At 37.4% G+C, this 19071-nt stretch overlaps 2 protein-coding genes across 2 annotated transcripts in view; both read right to left on the reverse strand.

The window, feature by feature from the left end:
- The window catches only part of stambpb (STAM binding protein b), an 8585-nt gene extending 6678 nt beyond the window's left edge, over nt 1-1907 (reverse strand). The window contains exons 1-2 of the mRNA XM_053503496.1: nt 1777-1907; nt 1-121 (exon numbers count right to left, since the gene is read on the reverse strand). The exon at nt 1-121 is cut by the window's left edge and continues 109 nt beyond it. Coding sequence (XP_053359471.1) covers nt 1-94 — 94 coding nt within the window. The 5' untranslated portion in view covers nt 95-121; nt 1777-1907. The remainder of the gene's footprint in view (nt 122-1776) is intronic.
- A 780-nt stretch (nt 1908-2687) lies between these two features.
- tgoln2 (trans-golgi network protein 2) lies at nt 2688-8702 on the reverse strand. The gene is made up of 4 exons (XM_053503502.1): nt 8521-8702; nt 6847-8324; nt 6401-6484; nt 2688-4166 (listed from the first exon to the last, which is right to left on the reverse strand). The coding sequence occupies exons 1-4, from the start codon at nt 8576-8578 to the stop codon at nt 4164-4166; spliced, it is 1623 nt and encodes a 540-aa protein (XP_053359477.1). The 5' UTR covers nt 8579-8702; the 3' UTR covers nt 2688-4163.
- Nucleotides 8703-19071: the final 10369 nt, after the last annotated feature.

Consider the following 19071-nt stretch of genomic DNA (forward strand, 5'->3'; position numbering starts at 1 on the left):
GCACCCCCTCACTCACCTCCACCGCACTGCCCTTCTTAGTGAGAGCGCGCACTCGCTCCTCCGGGCTCAAACTCACGTCTGCGTGATCCAACATGGCCGACACTCAGCACCTCCTCTTCAGCTGCAGGAACCAACACATACACACACACACACACACACACACACACAAACACACAGTTAACATGCATACATTAGAGCCAGGTCGGTTCTGATGAAGGCGACTCAGTGGTGATTGATTCATTCTTGTTATGTTATTCGGGCCTGAAAAAGGGAGATAAATAAAGAAACACACACAAAAACACACAAAGCTGCTTTGAATGAGTGCTAGTCAAAACAGTGTAGACTATAAGATAAGTGTCCATGCAAACAGGAACATTCTCACACTGCACCGAAGCGGAGTGAGGTCAGAGGCGGGGCAGAACGTCAAGTCCAGCACAGACACCACGCTCAATGTGGGCCACTGTTTAGCGTCATGGGCGTTTTGCAAAACACATTCCAGGAAGTCAGTGAAAGAAAATGTGAGTCACACCAAGTGCGAGTACGAGTGTGTGTGGGTCCAATCAAAATACACACAGGGCAATGAAAAGATAAAAAAAAAAAAAAAAAAAAAAAAACACACTCTCACTATATCACACTTTCCTGTTCCGTGTTGTGCTGTTACAGGAAAATAATCACCGAAGATGTAGTGTGATGAAGCGGAGTCACAGTTACCGCTCCGGTATTGATTATTTTCCTACGACAGCACGTCATACCGCATTCGGTTTCTTATACAGACCAGAAATGTCTGTTTATTTGTTTATTCATTTATTAATCACAGCAAGAACATCAAAGCTCTGACACCGGAGACTCCTTCCTCAAAACAATCACTTTTTAATGTATAAGAACAAGAAGAAACACAATTGAGCTGCTGTTAGAGAGACTTAATCAATAGCTTCTGACCAATCAGAACAAATTTCTCGACACCTTCTCACCAATCAGAACGAAGACCTTGAGAGCTTCTGACCAATCGGGACAGCGACCTCGATATCCACTGAACAACCAAAACAGAGACCTCGACACACCCCATGACAAATCAGGACGAAAAACTGAAAAACACTCTGATTGATCAGAACAGGGAACCTAACATCATCCGACCAATCAGAACAAAACCCAGGACACATTTCCGACCAATCAGAACAAAGACCTGTCAGATGTTGAATTCTCCATTCTGATTGGTCAGCAGAACTATTTCTCATTTCTCTCTCTCTCAAGTATTTATAACTGTAAGGCCTTATTAAATTAAACTTAATCAGCACTTAAAGAAAGAAAAAGACAACCTGAACAGCTAAAGATAATACAATCCTAACAATCTTAACAATAAAACAAACAAATAAACAGTCCATCAAAGCCTTACAGCCTTACATTTGCGTCCCAAATACCTTCTTACAGTTGACGGAAGTGCACTACATAGTGTGTACAGTAACGGCGCTTACAGTCTACCCTGTGCACTTTAGCGAGTGATTTGGGACTGATCCAATCCTACTGCCAGAACCTAGGCGATATCAGCGCTAATATGACTCGGTTATTTATTATTTTAACACAAAACAATCTCAAATCTTACAATCTCAAATCTAACAATCCAGATAATATCTTAAATAGAAACACAAACACAAATAAAACAGAAACAGTGCGATGTGTTAGCTTAGCTTTTATTTAATGCTAACCCGCTAGCGAGCTTTCATACTAACCAGCGCTGAAGCTACTCCCACTAGTTTAACTCGCTTTACAAATACATACCTTAATTTTTTTTTTATCCGTCCCGTTTTTTTTTTTTTTGTGGAAAACTATATGAAATAAAACGGAATGATAAAGCGTCCCATGATAAACACTCTGGCGATGTGTCGCGAGCGAAAACTCATCACTTCCTCATCCTGCTCTATGTCATCTACCCAGCAAATATGGCCGCGTAGCAAATACATTTATAGTGCCCTACGTAGGGCGCATAACAAGCCTTCAATACGGCGATAGTAGTAACCCTGTGTAGGTAGAAGCTGGCCATTTATGAATACAGCCGCAGATTGATGCGTAAATAAAAGCACAGATGAGGTCGCCACCTGGTGGTTAAAATAAGATTGCACGTTACAAAATAAACTCGAGTTTATGTGTATGAAGAAAGAAAAGTTGGAAGAAAAAAAATGCAGTCAAATAAAGTAAGGTAGAAAGACGTTTTTGAAATAAATAAAGAAATAAAGAAACACAGATTACTTTCAGATACACTAAACAGTAACACAACACATTTTGTTTATTCGTTAAAACCTCACGCACATGCACAACAGTTGTGAAACCTGTGCGTTTCCATCTGATGTACGCGCAGAATACAGATTGTTTAGATGTTCAAATGTGTGCACTTGTGTCTAAGTTTGAAAGTCTCTTCACACACGGTGCTAGAATTCCTGCTAGCTTCTTTAAAACAAATTCCATTTGAATTACATGACCCCCAGGTTTTCTGACTGCAAATGATGATGGTGATGATGATGATGATGTAACTAACACAGGACTAGGACTAATATAAATCTGATCACAGTGAAATGTCACGCAATAACTCTCAGCCGACTTCCTGTAATGTGCAAGTGGTGTTGGTGAATGATTGTGAGTTCAGTTCACAGACAGATATCTATTGATTTTCAAGGAACAGACAGAGAGAGATATTTCACAAAGATGTTAAAGAAATATTTATTATATTTATATTTCATCTGAAATCAGCATGTTTAAATGAAAAATCAATCAAAAAAATCATAAAACATGAAAAAGTTCTTTTTATTTTTGATCTAGCATTTAACAGTGGTTGTGTGAAGCCTTCGTACGTGTCCTGCACCCGCACGCAAACTTAACAGGAAGCGCAAGAAAACCCTCAGGATCAGGAGACGCAGCGAGACTCGTCATACTGGCACTTCTGTCTCCAGCATACATATAACACTACACACACTCACTCTCACACACACACTCACACACCCTATATACAACGGAATTTGACATCAGATATATTAGCACTTAAAAAATGACATCATTACAGCAGTAAAGAGAAATATTAAATATGTTTTGGTCTACAGTTCCACGGAAAAAATAATTACATAATTTTATAAAAAAAAGAATAAAAAACAAACAATAATTAAATTTCCCCCGAGTCCTGAATTGGTGGTTCAGACACCACGTGTATCTCTTTATGGCTGTGTGAAGTCGACATCATTCTATTTACATTCATTCGAACATTTGACACCAGAATTTCACATTAAGGCAACAGAAAACCAAAAATCTCTGAATCCTTTGTCAGGGCTGCACCGATACGATACTACAGGAGTGCATCAGGACCGATACGATAAACTGATCAAGATCAATAACACACACTTTTCTAGGTGTGTTATTTATTCGATTGTTTAACCATAACAAGCGGATCCTTCTATTTTATCAGCGTATCAGAGGAAGCTTGGTGATGATTTTTATATCGTATTGAAGCAGTTCTAGTGTATTATAACTGTATCGTAACTGTAGCGTTAACTATTCACTGAATCAAAGTCTGAAATAAATATTGCGAAAGAAAAACACACACACACAGATTCATCAACCGAGTGCAACAGGGCAGAATATAATTTGCTAACTTCCCTACGTATGCTTCTAACACACCTTACTTTTACAACATTGCACAACCAGTGTGTTTGAAGCCATCTTAGACAAGGATTAACGAGTCTTTCACAAAGCAAAAGAGGTTTGCGTGCTTCCTTCGCAGATTGCTACAGCCCGGTCTGCGTTAAAGCCGTTTCCTTCGCGAAGAAGCCCTGAATTCTGAAAGATATTTATTTTTATCCAGCAGTTAGATCCCCCTGATCTCAGTTTAACAGGCGTCTCTCTCTCTCTCTCTCTCTCTCTCTCACTGAACCCTGCATGGACGGCACTAACCCAAATACACGCAGTTAAACAATCTTTGTATTAAACAAACCGACATGTGGGGGAAAAAAGAAAAAGGAAATTCACCCAACAGCGACATTATCTCTAACCTACAACACCCTTTAAGAACATAATAATAATAATAATAATAATCATGCTGAAACATCCTTAAACAAAACAAAATAACAAAACAAGAAGATAGTCGTGTTTTCTGGTTGCTGCGTCATCACGGCTCGTCGCTCTCACTGCAACACAAACAGCACAAGACCAGGAGGTACATGTTAATCAGTCAGCATGAGCTTTAGTGTCGGAGCGTTTTCACACCAGGACTCACGAGTGATTCGTACCGCGCTCAGGAACGACTGCTCCTCACATTGTTCTTTTTGTGCTCCATTCTCGGGTGTGCTTGTGTATTTACACCCTCTGAGACAGCAGGTGGCAGTGTGCACCTACTTGGTTTGTGGAAGAAGCGAACGGAGACGTTAACTTTCACGCGATGCCTATTTTTATTGATATTACGGAAAGAACGTTAAGAGCAGCACCCTCGCGTGCCTTCCTGCTTTATCAGCTACGGCTGTGCAAGTCAGAGGACGATATTGTGGCATGCTAAGGGCACATGGAGATTTAGGAGGAGACAGACGGCACTGATGATGTCGCATTGTCGTGAACAGCATCCTACTTCTAAGCGATTGGCTTCCATATCTGATTCCATTCGTGGATTTTGTTCTCACTGATCAAAATGAAAAAAAAAACAATTAACAATACCAGGGGCCGTAATGTAAAAACGCTCCAAATAAAAAACACAGGCAAAATTTGGTGTGGAAATTTTTTGCTTGAAAATAAATTAGTAGTGTTTATACACATGCGTGCAGTTTCGGAACTAAAACAGCTGGTAGGATTTACTGAATGTGCTGGAGAACACTCCAGAGCTCTACTGGTAACTTTGGCACACTTACATACTACATTAGTTTATTATTATTTTTTGGCTTCATATAAAAACTGCTTTGTCATAGGTATTCTTATTAGGGATGCACCGAAATGAAAATTCTGGGCGGAAAACGAAACCGAAATTTTTGGATGCACTTGGCCGAAAACCGATACCGAAACCGAAAATGGCTTTATTAAAAAACATGTTTAAAATATTTTCTTTTTGTTTGTATTAAAAAAATGTTGCATATTGCAACTTTGCTGTCCTCATCTGAAACTTTGAAGTGCTTCCAAACCGCCGACATACTCCGTGTTTGATGCATAATGACAGCGCGAACGAGACGGGAGGATGGGAGAGGCGTGGCGACAATTTCGGCTTTTATTTTCGGCGCTTTCTTACGTTTCGGCCGAAACCGATAATGCTATTTCAGCCGAAAATTTTCGGCGGCCGAAATTTCGGTGCATCCCTAATTCTTATGTAATGTGGTTTATTTATTAATTTTTAAGTTATGTGTGTAAATAGGGATAATATGCAAGTTAGTACACACATACGGTAAATATGCATATTCATGTAATTATGTAATTAAGTAAATACATAAGTAAATAAGTAGAAAAGTGTTTATAAATATGTAAATAAATAAGCGAATATGTGTGAAATTTTGTAAGTAAATAAATACGTAACTACTAGTAAATAAGTATGTAGTAAGTAAATAAGCACAAATGTGTGTAATTAAGTAATTAAATAAATACGTGAGACAATAAGCACATAAGTGCACAATTATCTAATACAAAATAAAGTAACAAGTATGTAAGTTAACAAATAAATATGTAGTTATTAAATAAGGAAAAATGTGTAATTATAAGCTAACTAAGAAAAATATAAGTAAATACGTAGTTATTAAATAAGCATAAATTTGTGTAATTAAGATAAACAAAGTAAATTTTTTGTTAGAGACTGAAAATAAATTTGTGTATTTATTGTGTATATTTGTGTATGTTAGTAAATAAGCATAAACGTGTAATTATGTAAGTTAACAAATAAAAATGTAAGTAAAAAAAGGAATGTAAAGGAGTTAAGCACTTAAGTATGCAAACAAGATGAGAATGTACGTACTGTAGACAAGAAAGCAAATAATAAAATATGCAAATCAGTAGGTAAAGACACAAGTATGATGCATGTAAGAAAGAAAGAGAGAATGAAAGACAAACAAGAGAAAGAGGGTACTAAAGAACGAAATGTGAGAAAGCGACATTAAAGAAAGACAAGAATGAAAGGAATGAAGCGCGAGTTTCAAGCTTATTGGTGTCAGTCAGTGATTAGAGCGACAGACGTTGCTATAACACGTTTAAAAAAGCATTAATGATAAATAAATCTATTTTGTAATAAAATCTATCATTAAAATCTTGGAAAAACAGTTGAAATGAAGTCTGTATGTAGTTGTGAAAAAGTATTTGAAAAGCTTACAATAATAATAACAAGAAGAAGGAAAATTTAAGTTTAATTTAAAATGAAATTTTTACTCTGAATAAAGAAAATTCCTTTAATACTCACATGATAATCGAGTTTCTGGTAGCCTGATGTTTTGGGTCTCCGTGTGTTCCTTGCCCTCCGACCCTCAAGCAGAAAAGCAAAAATCTGAAAGAAAGACAGAAATAGATGAAGAGCTGATATTTGTATGATGACAGAAAACCTGTAAAACTATTACAATGCACTAGGGTGTGCGATTTATTAAATGATTGACACCTTTGCGATTTCTCAGCTTCACGTGCTGTAATACTGAAAGTTCTCCTAAAGCCCTCTAACAGCCGGCCGAACCAGCTCGCTAACGTGGACTAAAGGCATCAGGATAGGCATTGATCTTAGCCACTCCACCCTGTCATTAACGCAGTTACCTCAAAGGTGTGTTCAGACTTATTTCCAGCTTGGCATGACAAGGGCCGTGAGATTTACGTTTAACATTTTTAGATAAAGCAAAGCTGATAGAAAGTGAGAACTACCTTGCGCTTGTTGTGATATCCGATGTACAGGATCGCCACCAGCAAGGCCGTGGAGACAAGATAGGCAAAGAAGTGACTGCTCTCCCCATCCTGCATGGAGGGAAACACTGCTTTATGCTCTTTGTTCCTCTCTAACTCATCTTCATTTATGTCTTTAGCGCCATCATCAGCTTCATCTTCGCCTATAAAAACCCCATTATCAACTTTACCCTCTCTATCAAGTTTATTGTATAGCCCTTCCCCGGGGACATTATCTTCCACAAGGTCATCATCTTCCGGAATGTCATCCTCTTCCTCCGTGTTCTCCTCTTCCTCGGGGTTATCCTTTCCCTCAGGGTTCTCCTCCCCCTCGGGGTTATCCTTTCCCTCTGGGATCTCCTCTCCCTCGGGGTTATCCTCTTCATTAGGGTTCTCCTCTCCCTCGGGGTTATCCTCTTCATTAGGGTTCTCCTCTGCCTCGGGGTTATCTTCTTCATTAGGGTTCTGCTCTCCCTCTGGGTTATCCTTTACCTCGGGGTTCTCCTCTCCCTCTGGGTTATCCTTTCCCTCCTTTGCCTCAGTGATATCTTTAACAGCTTCCTCAGCCTTACTTTCAGTTACGCTCTCTCCCTCTGCCTCTTTTTTATCCTCGTCCTCAGCCTTGCCATCCTTTCCAGTTTTACTTATGTCTTCTATCACAGCAGGGGTTTGTTGCTTTTCAGTCTCACTGTTTGTCTCCTGGGTGGCATGATCCGGGTTGCTGGGTGTATTCTTGTTGTCAGGCTGGCTGGATGGTTTGTCTTTGTCCTCCGCCGCGCCGCCCGTCTTGTCCGCTGCCTGGTCGTCCGCCTTGCCCGCTGCCTGGTCGTCCGTCTTGCCCTCTGTCTGGTCGTCCGCCTTGCCCGCTGCCTGGTCGTCCGTCTTGCCCTCTGTCTGGTCGTCCGTCTTGCCCTCTGTCTGGTCGTCCGCCTTGCCCGCTGCCTGGTCGTCCGCCTTGCCCTCTGTCTGGTCGTCCGTCTTGCCCTCTGTCTGGTCGTCCGTCTTGCCCTCTGTCTGGTCGTCCGTCTTGCCCGCTGCCTGGTCGTCCGCTTTGCCCGCTGCCTGGTCGTCCGTCTTGCCCTCTGTCTGGTCGTCCGTCTTGCCCTCTGCCTGGTCGTCCGTCTTGCCCTCTGCCTGGTCGTCCGTCTTGCCCTCTGCCTGGTCGTCCGCTTTGCCCTCTGCCTGGTCGTCCGTCTTGCCCTCTGGCTGGTCGTCCGTCTTGCCCTCTGCCTGGTCGTCCGCTTTGCCCGCTGCCTGGTCGTCCTCTTTGCCCGCTGCCTGGTCGTCCGCTTTGCCCTCTGCCTGGTCGTCCGCTTTGCTCTCTGCCTGGTCGTCCGTCTTGCCCTCTGCCTGGTCGTCCGTTTTGCTCTCTGCCTGGTCGTCCGTTTTGCTCTCTGCCTGGTCGTCCGTCTTGCTGTCTGGTTGTCCGTTTACATCATCAGTAGAACCAACTGGGGCACCTGAAAAAGAAAAAAAAAAAAAAACCCACAATTTTTCAATTACTGTAGAAGAAAATAAACCTACTTGAATCTACACAAGACCTTAATCACTAAAGGCAGAATATCAGATGTAATAACCCAACACTCAGAGCTCTGGAGTAGGGAGAGGAGAAGGTCACGTGGGACTCCGTAGTTACAAAGATTCGTTTGGACTCACCGTCGGAAATAAACACAAACACCGAAACCAACAGCACCGCCGCGAACCTGAGGCGCATTCTGACTCTTAACTTCTTCAACACAGGTTATAAACCCGAATTAAAACGTATTTTATGTTAAAGAAAACACGCCTGGGTAGACAAATTCAGCAAAACGATAAGAAGATAAACGTCTTTCTCTCGCTCTTTCGCTCTCGGTCTAATGTGCAACGTCACACTTCCGGGTTTGAGGCGGAATTTGGGGGCGGGGCGTTTACGTCACTGCCCATTCATATTAACAGTGATTTAAAATTTCCATTTAAACCTCTTTATTTTACTACAGCGATTGAAAATCATATAAAATATATGACCATTTCATGAATCCACTCCTAAATAAGTAATTCGGAGCTTTATTAAAAAATCTCATTAAACATTTTAAAAGTGATTAACATGCATTGGAGCATGATAATAATGTAATTAATTATTATGATTTTAATAGTGGCTCTCTGTGTGTTTTTTTGTTTGTTTGTTTCAGTAGTAATGGTTAAAGGTATTATTAGTCATTTATTAATAATGAGTATATGTATTTAAGTAGTAAATGCAACAGTTTAAAATACTAATTTAATAATAAATTAGTAATAAATTAAATAAAATTATTTAATAAAATTTATTTCCTTACAGAGATAGTTTTTCAATTATAATTTGTGATTTAATAGTGAATATATTTATATTTATTTTATAATAAATTTTAGTGCTAATAATAATAGTAATAATAATAATAATAATAATAATAATAATAATAATAGTTTTGAATTAGAAAATATAAGTATTAATTGAATAGTTGATAGATTTTACTTGATTTTAGTAATTATTATTATTATTATTATTATTATTATTATTGATAAAATAAACAAATATCACAGGATGATTATGTAAGTATAAGAGTACTGGCTCAGGGTGACTGGTGTTTAAACATGGATAACTTGTTTATGGACTCGTACAAGTCATACTATAATACAAGCCATAATGTAGTATGAGCCATACTGTAGTCTTGGAAATGCATCTGATGTTCTTCGTCTCAATTTTTTTAGAACGAAAAAGACAAAACACACGTCCATGTTAAATGCTGGATTTATATGGTTAACCACATTGCTGATTCTAATTACTTTCATGCGTGATGTGTGACGATATACTGTACTGTCCAACCTGTTCTGCCTGCATATACTCCAAACACTTACAGTTCACCGACCTGTTTAGCCAGATTCTCACACTCGAACAGGACAGAATTTCTGAAACATTATTGTGCGTTTCAACAGTTCTTGTTTTCTATCTCAGAATATTAACTGCAATAACATGAATATAGACTGAGAAGCTCCGGTAAAGGCTAAAGCCTCAACTTCAGGGTGAAAACAGTAACGCTTCTTTACACCTCAATGTTGCTGATTATTTCTTTATAAAAGCCTGAGCCAAAGTGTTTTATTCCTCTTATAGAGTAGTTATACAGGCTGATTGAATACCAGCATTTTTATTAAATTTGTTTAGACAAATAAAGATATCAATAATTTAGTGACATAACTTGTTCGTTTGTTACTTTGTTTATTTAATTAACAATATACAATGATTTACTTATGATTGTAATATATAACCCCAAAAAACAAACAAAAAAGAAACAAGTCTGACATTTCCGTCTATAAATCACCTAGTGCCCTAAATTCTGTTGGCTTTTTAATTAATTAATTAATTAATTAATTAATTAATTTGTTTGTTTACCTGATCAAATATTTATAAGTTAATTTTACATTTTGACATAACCAATCCACCATACATCATATTCATCTTAGGTTAAAATTTATATTTTATTTTATAACTACTTCTTTTTACAATTTAAACAGAAAAATATCATTATGGTGTGATAAATGATGATGATTATTTTTTATTATTATTATTACTATTATAAATAAATAAATTATAAGTTTACTCACCTTTACAGCGGTACAAGCAAATTAAAACTAATAACAGCACTATGGGCCTCATCTTGACTTTACACCAAAAGGTTATAGAAATGAAACAGAGAAACAAAGTAGTAGTGGCGCGGCAGACATCTGAGACACTACTGCGTCTGCTGCAACATCATCTCCTTTGATAGTACACTTCCGCATACGTAGCGAAATGGGCGTGGCTTTAGCGCCACATCCGACCTACTGTATAATAGATAGATAGATTGATAGATAGTGTTTGATCCTGAACGAAATTCCAATATTAAGCAGCAATAGAGACAGTTACACTAAGGCAGGTTCTAGATGTACAGTATATCTTACAATAATATAATATAATATAATATAATATAATATAATATACACTGTATATCTTACATATAAGGTACTATACTGTACACTGTATATCTTACATATAGTAGGCACAGGGTAATGTGAAAGCTAACCAAAAGTTACTAGTGGCAAAAATAGCATAAAGTGAAAGGAAGTGAAATGCAGTACAACCTTGATGTGCAGTTGTACTGTATGTGTGTATAAGTGACAACCGTGCAAATATTAGTAATTGTGCAAAAAACAACATGTATAATGCTTTATTGTGTAACACTAAGTATAAGTGAGCAGACCATAAGGATAACAGATAAGAGAGTCATGCACCGTGATGAATATAGCAGAAGATCGCCAAGTCTCCTAAATCCTATAAAGTTGACATAAATTCCTTATAGTTTTTAGTAAAACATGATAATCATGTTTGCCGCTACTGAATTGAAATTACTTTCAAAAGCCACATCGACCTGACTGAAGGAATGTATTTTAGAGCAAATACATTCCAATAACTAGAACTAACCCCATTTAATACATTGATTAGTAAATGTTAGGCCAAATCATCCTTACCAATAACAATTACACCTCTGTATAATAAGTATAATAAGACAGTTATTATTATTAATATCATCAATAGATTGATCGATCAATAGATCATTAGATCCATAGATAGAAAAGTAGAGTACTTTATTAATCCCAAAAAGGAAATTGTATCTTTACAGTTCACATAATATACAACAGCAAGGAAGCAGCAAACAAGAATTAAAATGAGGGAGGAGGGGGAGAGGAAAAAGTTTACACCTAAAGTACATGAACACAATTTAAGGTGCAATAATGAGGTAAAAATTGTGTCAAGTTTTAAGTGCATTAAAGAGGTAAAACAATGCTTTAAAATAAGATATGAATATGAAAATATTGATTCTATTTATACATGCAAGATAAGGTGCACCAGCAAGTAGTAATGGAGAGAAAGTATATAACCAGCAAGTAAATAACCAGCAAATACTGATAAAATAAAAAAGAGGACGCAATGAATGAAGGATGTGACCATGTGACCATCAGGGTCCGGGTTCGATTCCCAGCTCGGGGTCTGTGTGCTTAGAGTTTGCATGTTCTCCCCATGCTTGGTGGGTTTCCTTCGGGTACTCTGGTTATCTCCAGTCCAAAGACATGCAGATTAGGCTAATTGGTGTTCCCAAATTGCCAATTGTCTGACTGGAGGTCCTACCATGGTCATACAAATGGGGATAAATACAATGGTTAAAACTGGCCCCCATGGTTTCTAGTTGGCCACAGGGGCCAGTGGTAACCATGAATATATATTCATGGTAACCATCTGTACATATTTATAGGTCTAATAAAAAATGCTAGATACTGGGATATATTAGTATATAGCGCTGAGATACTGAGATATATAATATTATATAATATAATATATATCATATTAGGCCCAAGCACTATGACATCAGCCCTATGTCATCATAGTGTGTGAAGGGCCCTATTGTTTTACCAAGATTTTTTTCCCAACTTTCTTAACATGCTCGAAAACTCATGAAAATTGACAGAAAGGTTGGAAGCTGCTGTAATTAAGGATGCCTGAGAGTCTGGGACATGGACATGGCTCGGGGCCTTCACACTAGAGTTTGCTCCAACGCACCTGAAGGACTTTAATATATTCCTTCCATGAAATTTGGGCGATCGCCACCAAACCAGGCCTGTGTGATCGAAAAGTGGTTAATAACTTTCTGTGTGGCATTATTTTGAGTGACATTATATTGTGTCATCACATTGAGCGATATCATAGTGTGATGATTTTTTTCCAGCATCTGGAGCTTTTTGGAGATCTAAACATAAAATTCCCCCTTTTTCTAAAATTATGTCATAATAGTATTTAGATGTCCCCTTCATTTGCATGTGCCCACTTGCCTTGTCTTTCTGGTGTGTCCGAGTGGCGGTTGTGCAGGGTGCTTGGGCCCACTCATCGTTGCTTGCAACTATATTTATTATTATTATATTTGTCAAAATCAAAAGTCTCTCACTTTTTTTTTGTTGATGTTGTTGTTTCAGTTTCTTCCTGTGTCTTCTGTGGTAAAGGCCTCATCAAACACCAGGGGGCAGTAGAGGTCTTTCCCTTTAGACTCATAATGACAGACTGTGACTTGGTTTGCAGCTGTAACTCATCTTTTTTTTTATCTTTCAACACAACAAAACTCAGATTCATGGCTGTCGTAAGACCCGTCTTGGAGCCATCACTGGTTGTGAAGCAAGACACCCAAACCACAGCAATACAACCCACTATTATGTCTTTGTTTTAGACTATGAATACACACACACACACACACACACACACACACACACAGAAGCAAACAACTCCTAAATCCTAAATGACCCAAACACATTCACAACGTTGTGTGAAGTGTTTTTGATGACAGATGTCTCCTTCAATTTTAATCACAAAACCTGATCGCTTTATGTATGTCCAATTCTTCAAGCTGTTATCATCAGACGTCCACATATGTCTCATCGTGGAGACAGTGGGGTTTGAGCTATCACAGTCCATCATTTACTCTTCAATTCATGTAAACCCTCCCTCTCTCTCTCTCTCTCTCTCTCTCTCTCTCTCTCTCTCTCTCTCTCTCTCTGTGGGACGCACATTCTTGACTTTTTTTAAAAACTTGAGCCAAGTTTAGCTACTGTAGAGAATAATTCATGCAGAACTCCTTTTCTGGGAGACTTGTTAGTTCTTGACCACAAGTCTCCCAAAATGTGATGTAAAACGGCCTCCCAGAGCCTATAACATGAAGGGAAAAAATAACTAAATTGCAGCTTTAGCCAACATCTATATTTTTTTATTTATTTCTCAGAAAACTAGACCAAAAACTGCTGAAAAGTCCACTTGGCACAGAGGTAATGATCTTAGGTTAGCAGAACGTTTTTAGAATGTTATGGTTTTTGGCCCCTTGTATGTTCAAACTGTCCAGTTTTCTGTACGTTCTGGGAAAGTTGTTGGATAACGCTCTGTAAACATTTCAACAAGTTTTTCTGCAGCAGGATTTATACCTGTAGTTTCTGGGAAAGTTGCTGGATACGTTTTAACAAGGTTTGTGCGATGTTTTAAGAGCTGTATTTGCGCGGTCAGGGAATGAGGTAGGAGCAAATTCTATAAACGCTGCAGCATATTAGGTACAACATTCGTAGGTTCTTATCATTTTTTTTTTTTTTTACAGGTTAGCATTGGTTATGCAAGACTGTAAAATGTCTACTATGCCACTGTAATAAATACATGCATAAATTTACATATATATACTTACTTCAAAAAATAATAAAGTAGATTGTCTAGAAATGTAAGTTTTAAAAATGATCATTTTAGAAAATTCATTTCGCTTGTGTAGTTCTGGTGTTTTGTACCATTTCTGTGAGGACATGCATAAAATTATTAATTAATTCATTCATTCATTAATTAATAAGTTTATTAAGACTGTCCAATATGTCCATCCTTCGTCCATACTCCTCATTAATTGTGCTATAACTTAGAAGGTTACAGATGTGTATCCATATTATGGATTTCTGTCATCTATTTTTTTTTTCCCCCATAAACACATGTATCTTGTTAAGCAACAAATCCTGATTTTAAATAAACCTGGACAGGTTTCTTGTACAATATTCCACCCAGGAGGGTTTTTCGGAGGTCAAAACATGGTGATGATGTTATCCTGGCAACGATACGGACATTGAGACAACACTGGTATTAGGTTGTTTTTTAATGGTTGATGAATTGATGTTGGAACAGCAAGGACTACATGATGATGTTATAATGCCGAATGAATTCTCCAAACATGATAAAATGAAAAGAAAAAAAAAACTGCTTTAAAATAGTATTAAAAACAATATTGAGGGCCTGAGTAGGGTTTGAGCGCTGTATGTTTATAACCCAGCCTCCTGGGAATGGATGTCAACTGGCATGAATGCTCCAAATAAAGTTTAAAATTTAATTGTTTTGAGGTTGTGTTTACAACGTTGTGAGGGCACGTTTTTGTACGATTTTAGGCAGGGGTTAAGAAGTAATGAAACGAAACTGTGAAATAAGAAGATTCTGATTGTGTAAGATGGCTGCCCTCCAAGTGTATCATTCCAGCATTCAGCTACAACATGAGGATTTGTTTTAACTTTACAGACATAATGAATGAACAATGTGTCCAACGCCACTCCAGCAAGTCAATTAGAGGGGAGAATTTTACAAAATATTTTTGGTGGTCTTTGACCGTTACTTGTAGCCAACATAATGAAGATAACTTGAAAAAAAAAATTGCATTATACAGTAACTGGGGAACTATAACTCGTCTGGAACATCTGATTACAGTGTGTTAATTGTGTAAATGTTAATTGTAGGTGACGTTCTCCATGTGTTGGTGGCCCGCTGCTCCTGAGCGGTAAATATGGCCTAATTATAGCGTTTGACATTTAGTTCAGAGAGTGACCTGTCTCATTCCACATGAACATATCCTTCCTCAAGGTCAAATGGGTATAAATACAGCAGTAAGGAGGACCCTCTGATGCAAGGGGCCGGACGTTACCTGACTTCACAGGGGCTGAGGCGGTAGCTGACAGGATGGCGAGGAAACAATCGGTTTAAGTGGAGAAGGGAGGACGTGGCGATGAGGAAGGAGACGAGGCAACTCTCTTTTACATTGCACACTGGAATGTAGTGCTGATGTCACCATGCAGGAAAAAATACTTCAGTCGTGGGTCAAGTCACGTTTATTATAGCACGTTATTATACTATTATTATAGTATGTTATAATCTTGATCATGAGATTTTATACAAAGTTTATATTTGTATTAACAGTGCAATTGGGTACAAATGTGTACAAGTATAAACTTTAAAAGTTCTACTATTTTATTTAATTAACATAAATATATTAGTGTTTACTTATTTGTTTAAGTTTGAGCTGAAATGTACCATATAATAGCAGTGTTCTGGGCAGTGTTTAACATACAATGCTTCTTTATATCTATATAAAAGATGTTTGGATGTTAATAGTGACAAATGTATTGAATCTGTGGACACATGATTAAATAAATAGAAGAGAACTAGACTAAAAGACATTATTAATCAAACGTAAATCTGGCCTTATAGGAAACTAACAACATTATTGCATATAGGAACCTAACCATAGTGAAAACTAGAAAACTATTCAAGTATAAAACTAGCTATATAGAAAACTAGATGCATTAACAGTCATATAGTAAAATAGACATATTATTAGTAATATAGAAAACTAACCACAATATTAGTCATAAAGAAGCTTTAGCCTTATAGAAAAATAGCCATATAGAAAAATATCTACATAAAAAAATAACCAGATCATTTATTATAAAGAAAATTTGCCTTATAGAAAACTACTGACATTATTAATCAGAAAGAAAGAAACTGGACATATTTTTAGACCTAGAGAAAACACGTACTGTATATTATTAGTCATAAATGAACTACACATACTTTAAAAGAAAAAAAAAATAACCACATTTTTAACAGTATATACCGTATATATAAAACTAGCCAGTGTTATAAGTTGTATACCATACAGGGAACATACTACTAAACTAGTTTGCCACATTATTACCCATATAGAAAAGTAGTCGCATTATTACTCTTATAATTTTTTAAGAATTTTTTCTCATTTATTCTTCTAAGAAATGAGCTTCACCCCTGGCATGACAAATCTACTCAGGTAGTCTTGGTTTTTCTTAAAGGCAACTTGCTCATTTAATTTGAGATTGTTTGTGATAAGTGCTCATATCGTAACATAAATTCACTGGCAGCAGAAACTTTAATCACTGGATCAGTTGAGCGTATAATCCACGTGTAAGTCGTCCTAAGCAGTGCTCTCACTGTCTCAGTGACCTAGAGATGAGCTCCGAGCTGACAAAGAACCGTGATTTCAGATGCACTTTAAAGAAAACCCAAAGATGACACCCAGTCATTCATTCTCGTCACACAATACCTCCGATTCGACAGCTTCTAAAATCAACCCGCCGGGCTTTTTACACCTTAAAAGTGACTGTGTTTTATTCGCCGTGCATCGTGACCTTTTCACAGGGCTTTTTTGTGTTAATATTAATGGTCACACTGGAGGAATGTACAGACAATGTGAAGTGCTCGAGGAGCATCAAAGCCCCAAAACCTGGCAAGAAACCCAGGATCAAAGAGAATCTGAGGAGCAGAAGCTGGGCTCAGAGCCGGCAGCCTCTAACAAGCAGAATTAACATGTATTAATTCCAACCTCGCATCAAGCAGGCAGATGTCAAAGACATGATCCATGCAGATGCATCCAAGCTTGGAGCGTAACAAAGATATAACGTGAATGATTAAGTTATTGGGTGAAGCATCTTCCTACACTGAGTGGTGTGTTATTATGACATGTATGATCTTTACCTTTTGTTTTGTTGAAGGAGACGGTTGATCTCGTGGGTCTTGCTAAATAATCCAGCCTAATTATGGAGTTTATTAATAGTTTATTATTCCTGACCTACAAGTGATGCAGAATACAAATTATCTGCCACTTTAAGCAGGTTTAACTGTTCACACACACAAAATGGAGTAAACCAAGTCCAAAAAGTAGCCCTGTTAAACAATATACTTATATATTTTAAACATTTAATACATAAGGCCCTCTTTTTTTTTTTTTTACCATTTATAACTTGTCTTTCAATTAATTGACAACTCTTAGTTTAGACCTTGTTTAAGAGCAATGTTTGTGTTTCTCATGATGGCCCAACTCACACTGCTAGACTTCACCCCTAGCACCCAATGCTAATTCAAATTACCCTTTAATTTGATTTGTTCTGAGCGTTTTATCAGTAATCTGCCACCAGATCTGAGGTAAATGTTGACGTTCTGCATAATTTTGTTTATTTTGTGTGTCCCTGCGTCTTCACGTTGCCTCTATTTACAAAGCCTAAATGAAAAAAAGCTAGCTTTAGCTAAATCATTAACCTCAGGTGTTAGCTACATAAGCTGTCTTATGCTCTGTGTTTCTAGTTCTCAGTTGCCTAGGAACAGTGATCTTTTTATCTTTAACCATGTGTAAATATAATATTTTAAAGATATAATATTTAGTCTTAAGTTGTTTTTTTCTTTAGTAAATTCTTTGACAATGTAAATAACACTAATATGAATATGTTTGTAGCGGTTAGCTAAACCCTGGTTTGTTTTTAGCATCGTCAGCAGTTTTTCCCTTTTTTGAGATGCAAAAATATAAGGACTAGAAATTTTTTGTTAGATGTTAGATGATACAGTTTTTGTTTTTTAATATATTATTATATATTTCATTATATATTATTACCTCTTTATCTTTACATATTGAAGGATAATGGCGTATGATACAAAGCTATGGAGTTTGGCTCTAGTTATTCATTTAAATTCACATTCCTAAGTGATAAATCGGGTCAATGTGTTTCATTCTAGAAGTGCTTGAAGTGCTCTAAGTCTTTTTTTTTTTTTTACAAGGGGCCGTCATTGAGTTGGGTCTTGTGATGGTACTTGTGATGGAATTTCAGTTGAATGAACTTCAGTTGTTTCCATGAAAATCGCAATCAGTCATTCATCAACACCACCACTCGTAAAATCCTGACCTTACCCCCAGCTGTTTCCACATCTTCCATCAAAAGTTCCTGGGAGGCCAGCGGGTCTGATGTAAAGCAGGCAGTCTGGCCATGGATCCGGTGTCCTGAGAAAACTTTCCACTTTGATGGTGTCCAAGCACTAGTGAAACACTAGGATAAGTGCATAAGTGTATCAGGAGATTATATTGAGAAATAAAGGGAGTTTCTACTCTCAAATCAAAAGTCCAGCTTTGACTTGAACGCCCCTCGTAGTTTCATGTTTAATGTTCCTGTGGTCAACAATCAGGTTTTTTCTACAATTTGTGTGGGGGTTTTATTTTTTTATATTTTTTATATTTGCACGTGTAGTACATGTGTTTTAATTCTGCAGATGTTTTTTTATTATTTGTTTAGCACATGATTCAATTATTTTCACGTGATGTTCAGAACAGCTGTTTACACAGACCATATTTCTCCACTCTGATTGACATCATCCTGATTAGAGATTCCAGCTTAACTGTTTACATGGACTCTGATCTGATAAGATGTGTGTTTACAGGCTCAAAGCATTTAATCAGAATGCAACTTTTTTTTTTTTTAACATGTGCAATGTGGTTCTGCTTGCTGTGAAGTGTTTAATCTGCTGGAAATATA

This window comes from Clarias gariepinus, chromosome 9 (assembly GCF_024256425.1).
Source record: "Clarias gariepinus isolate MV-2021 ecotype Netherlands chromosome 9, CGAR_prim_01v2, whole genome shotgun sequence".
In the NCBI taxonomy this organism is placed as follows: Eukaryota; Metazoa; Chordata; class Actinopteri; order Siluriformes; family Clariidae; genus Clarias; species Clarias gariepinus.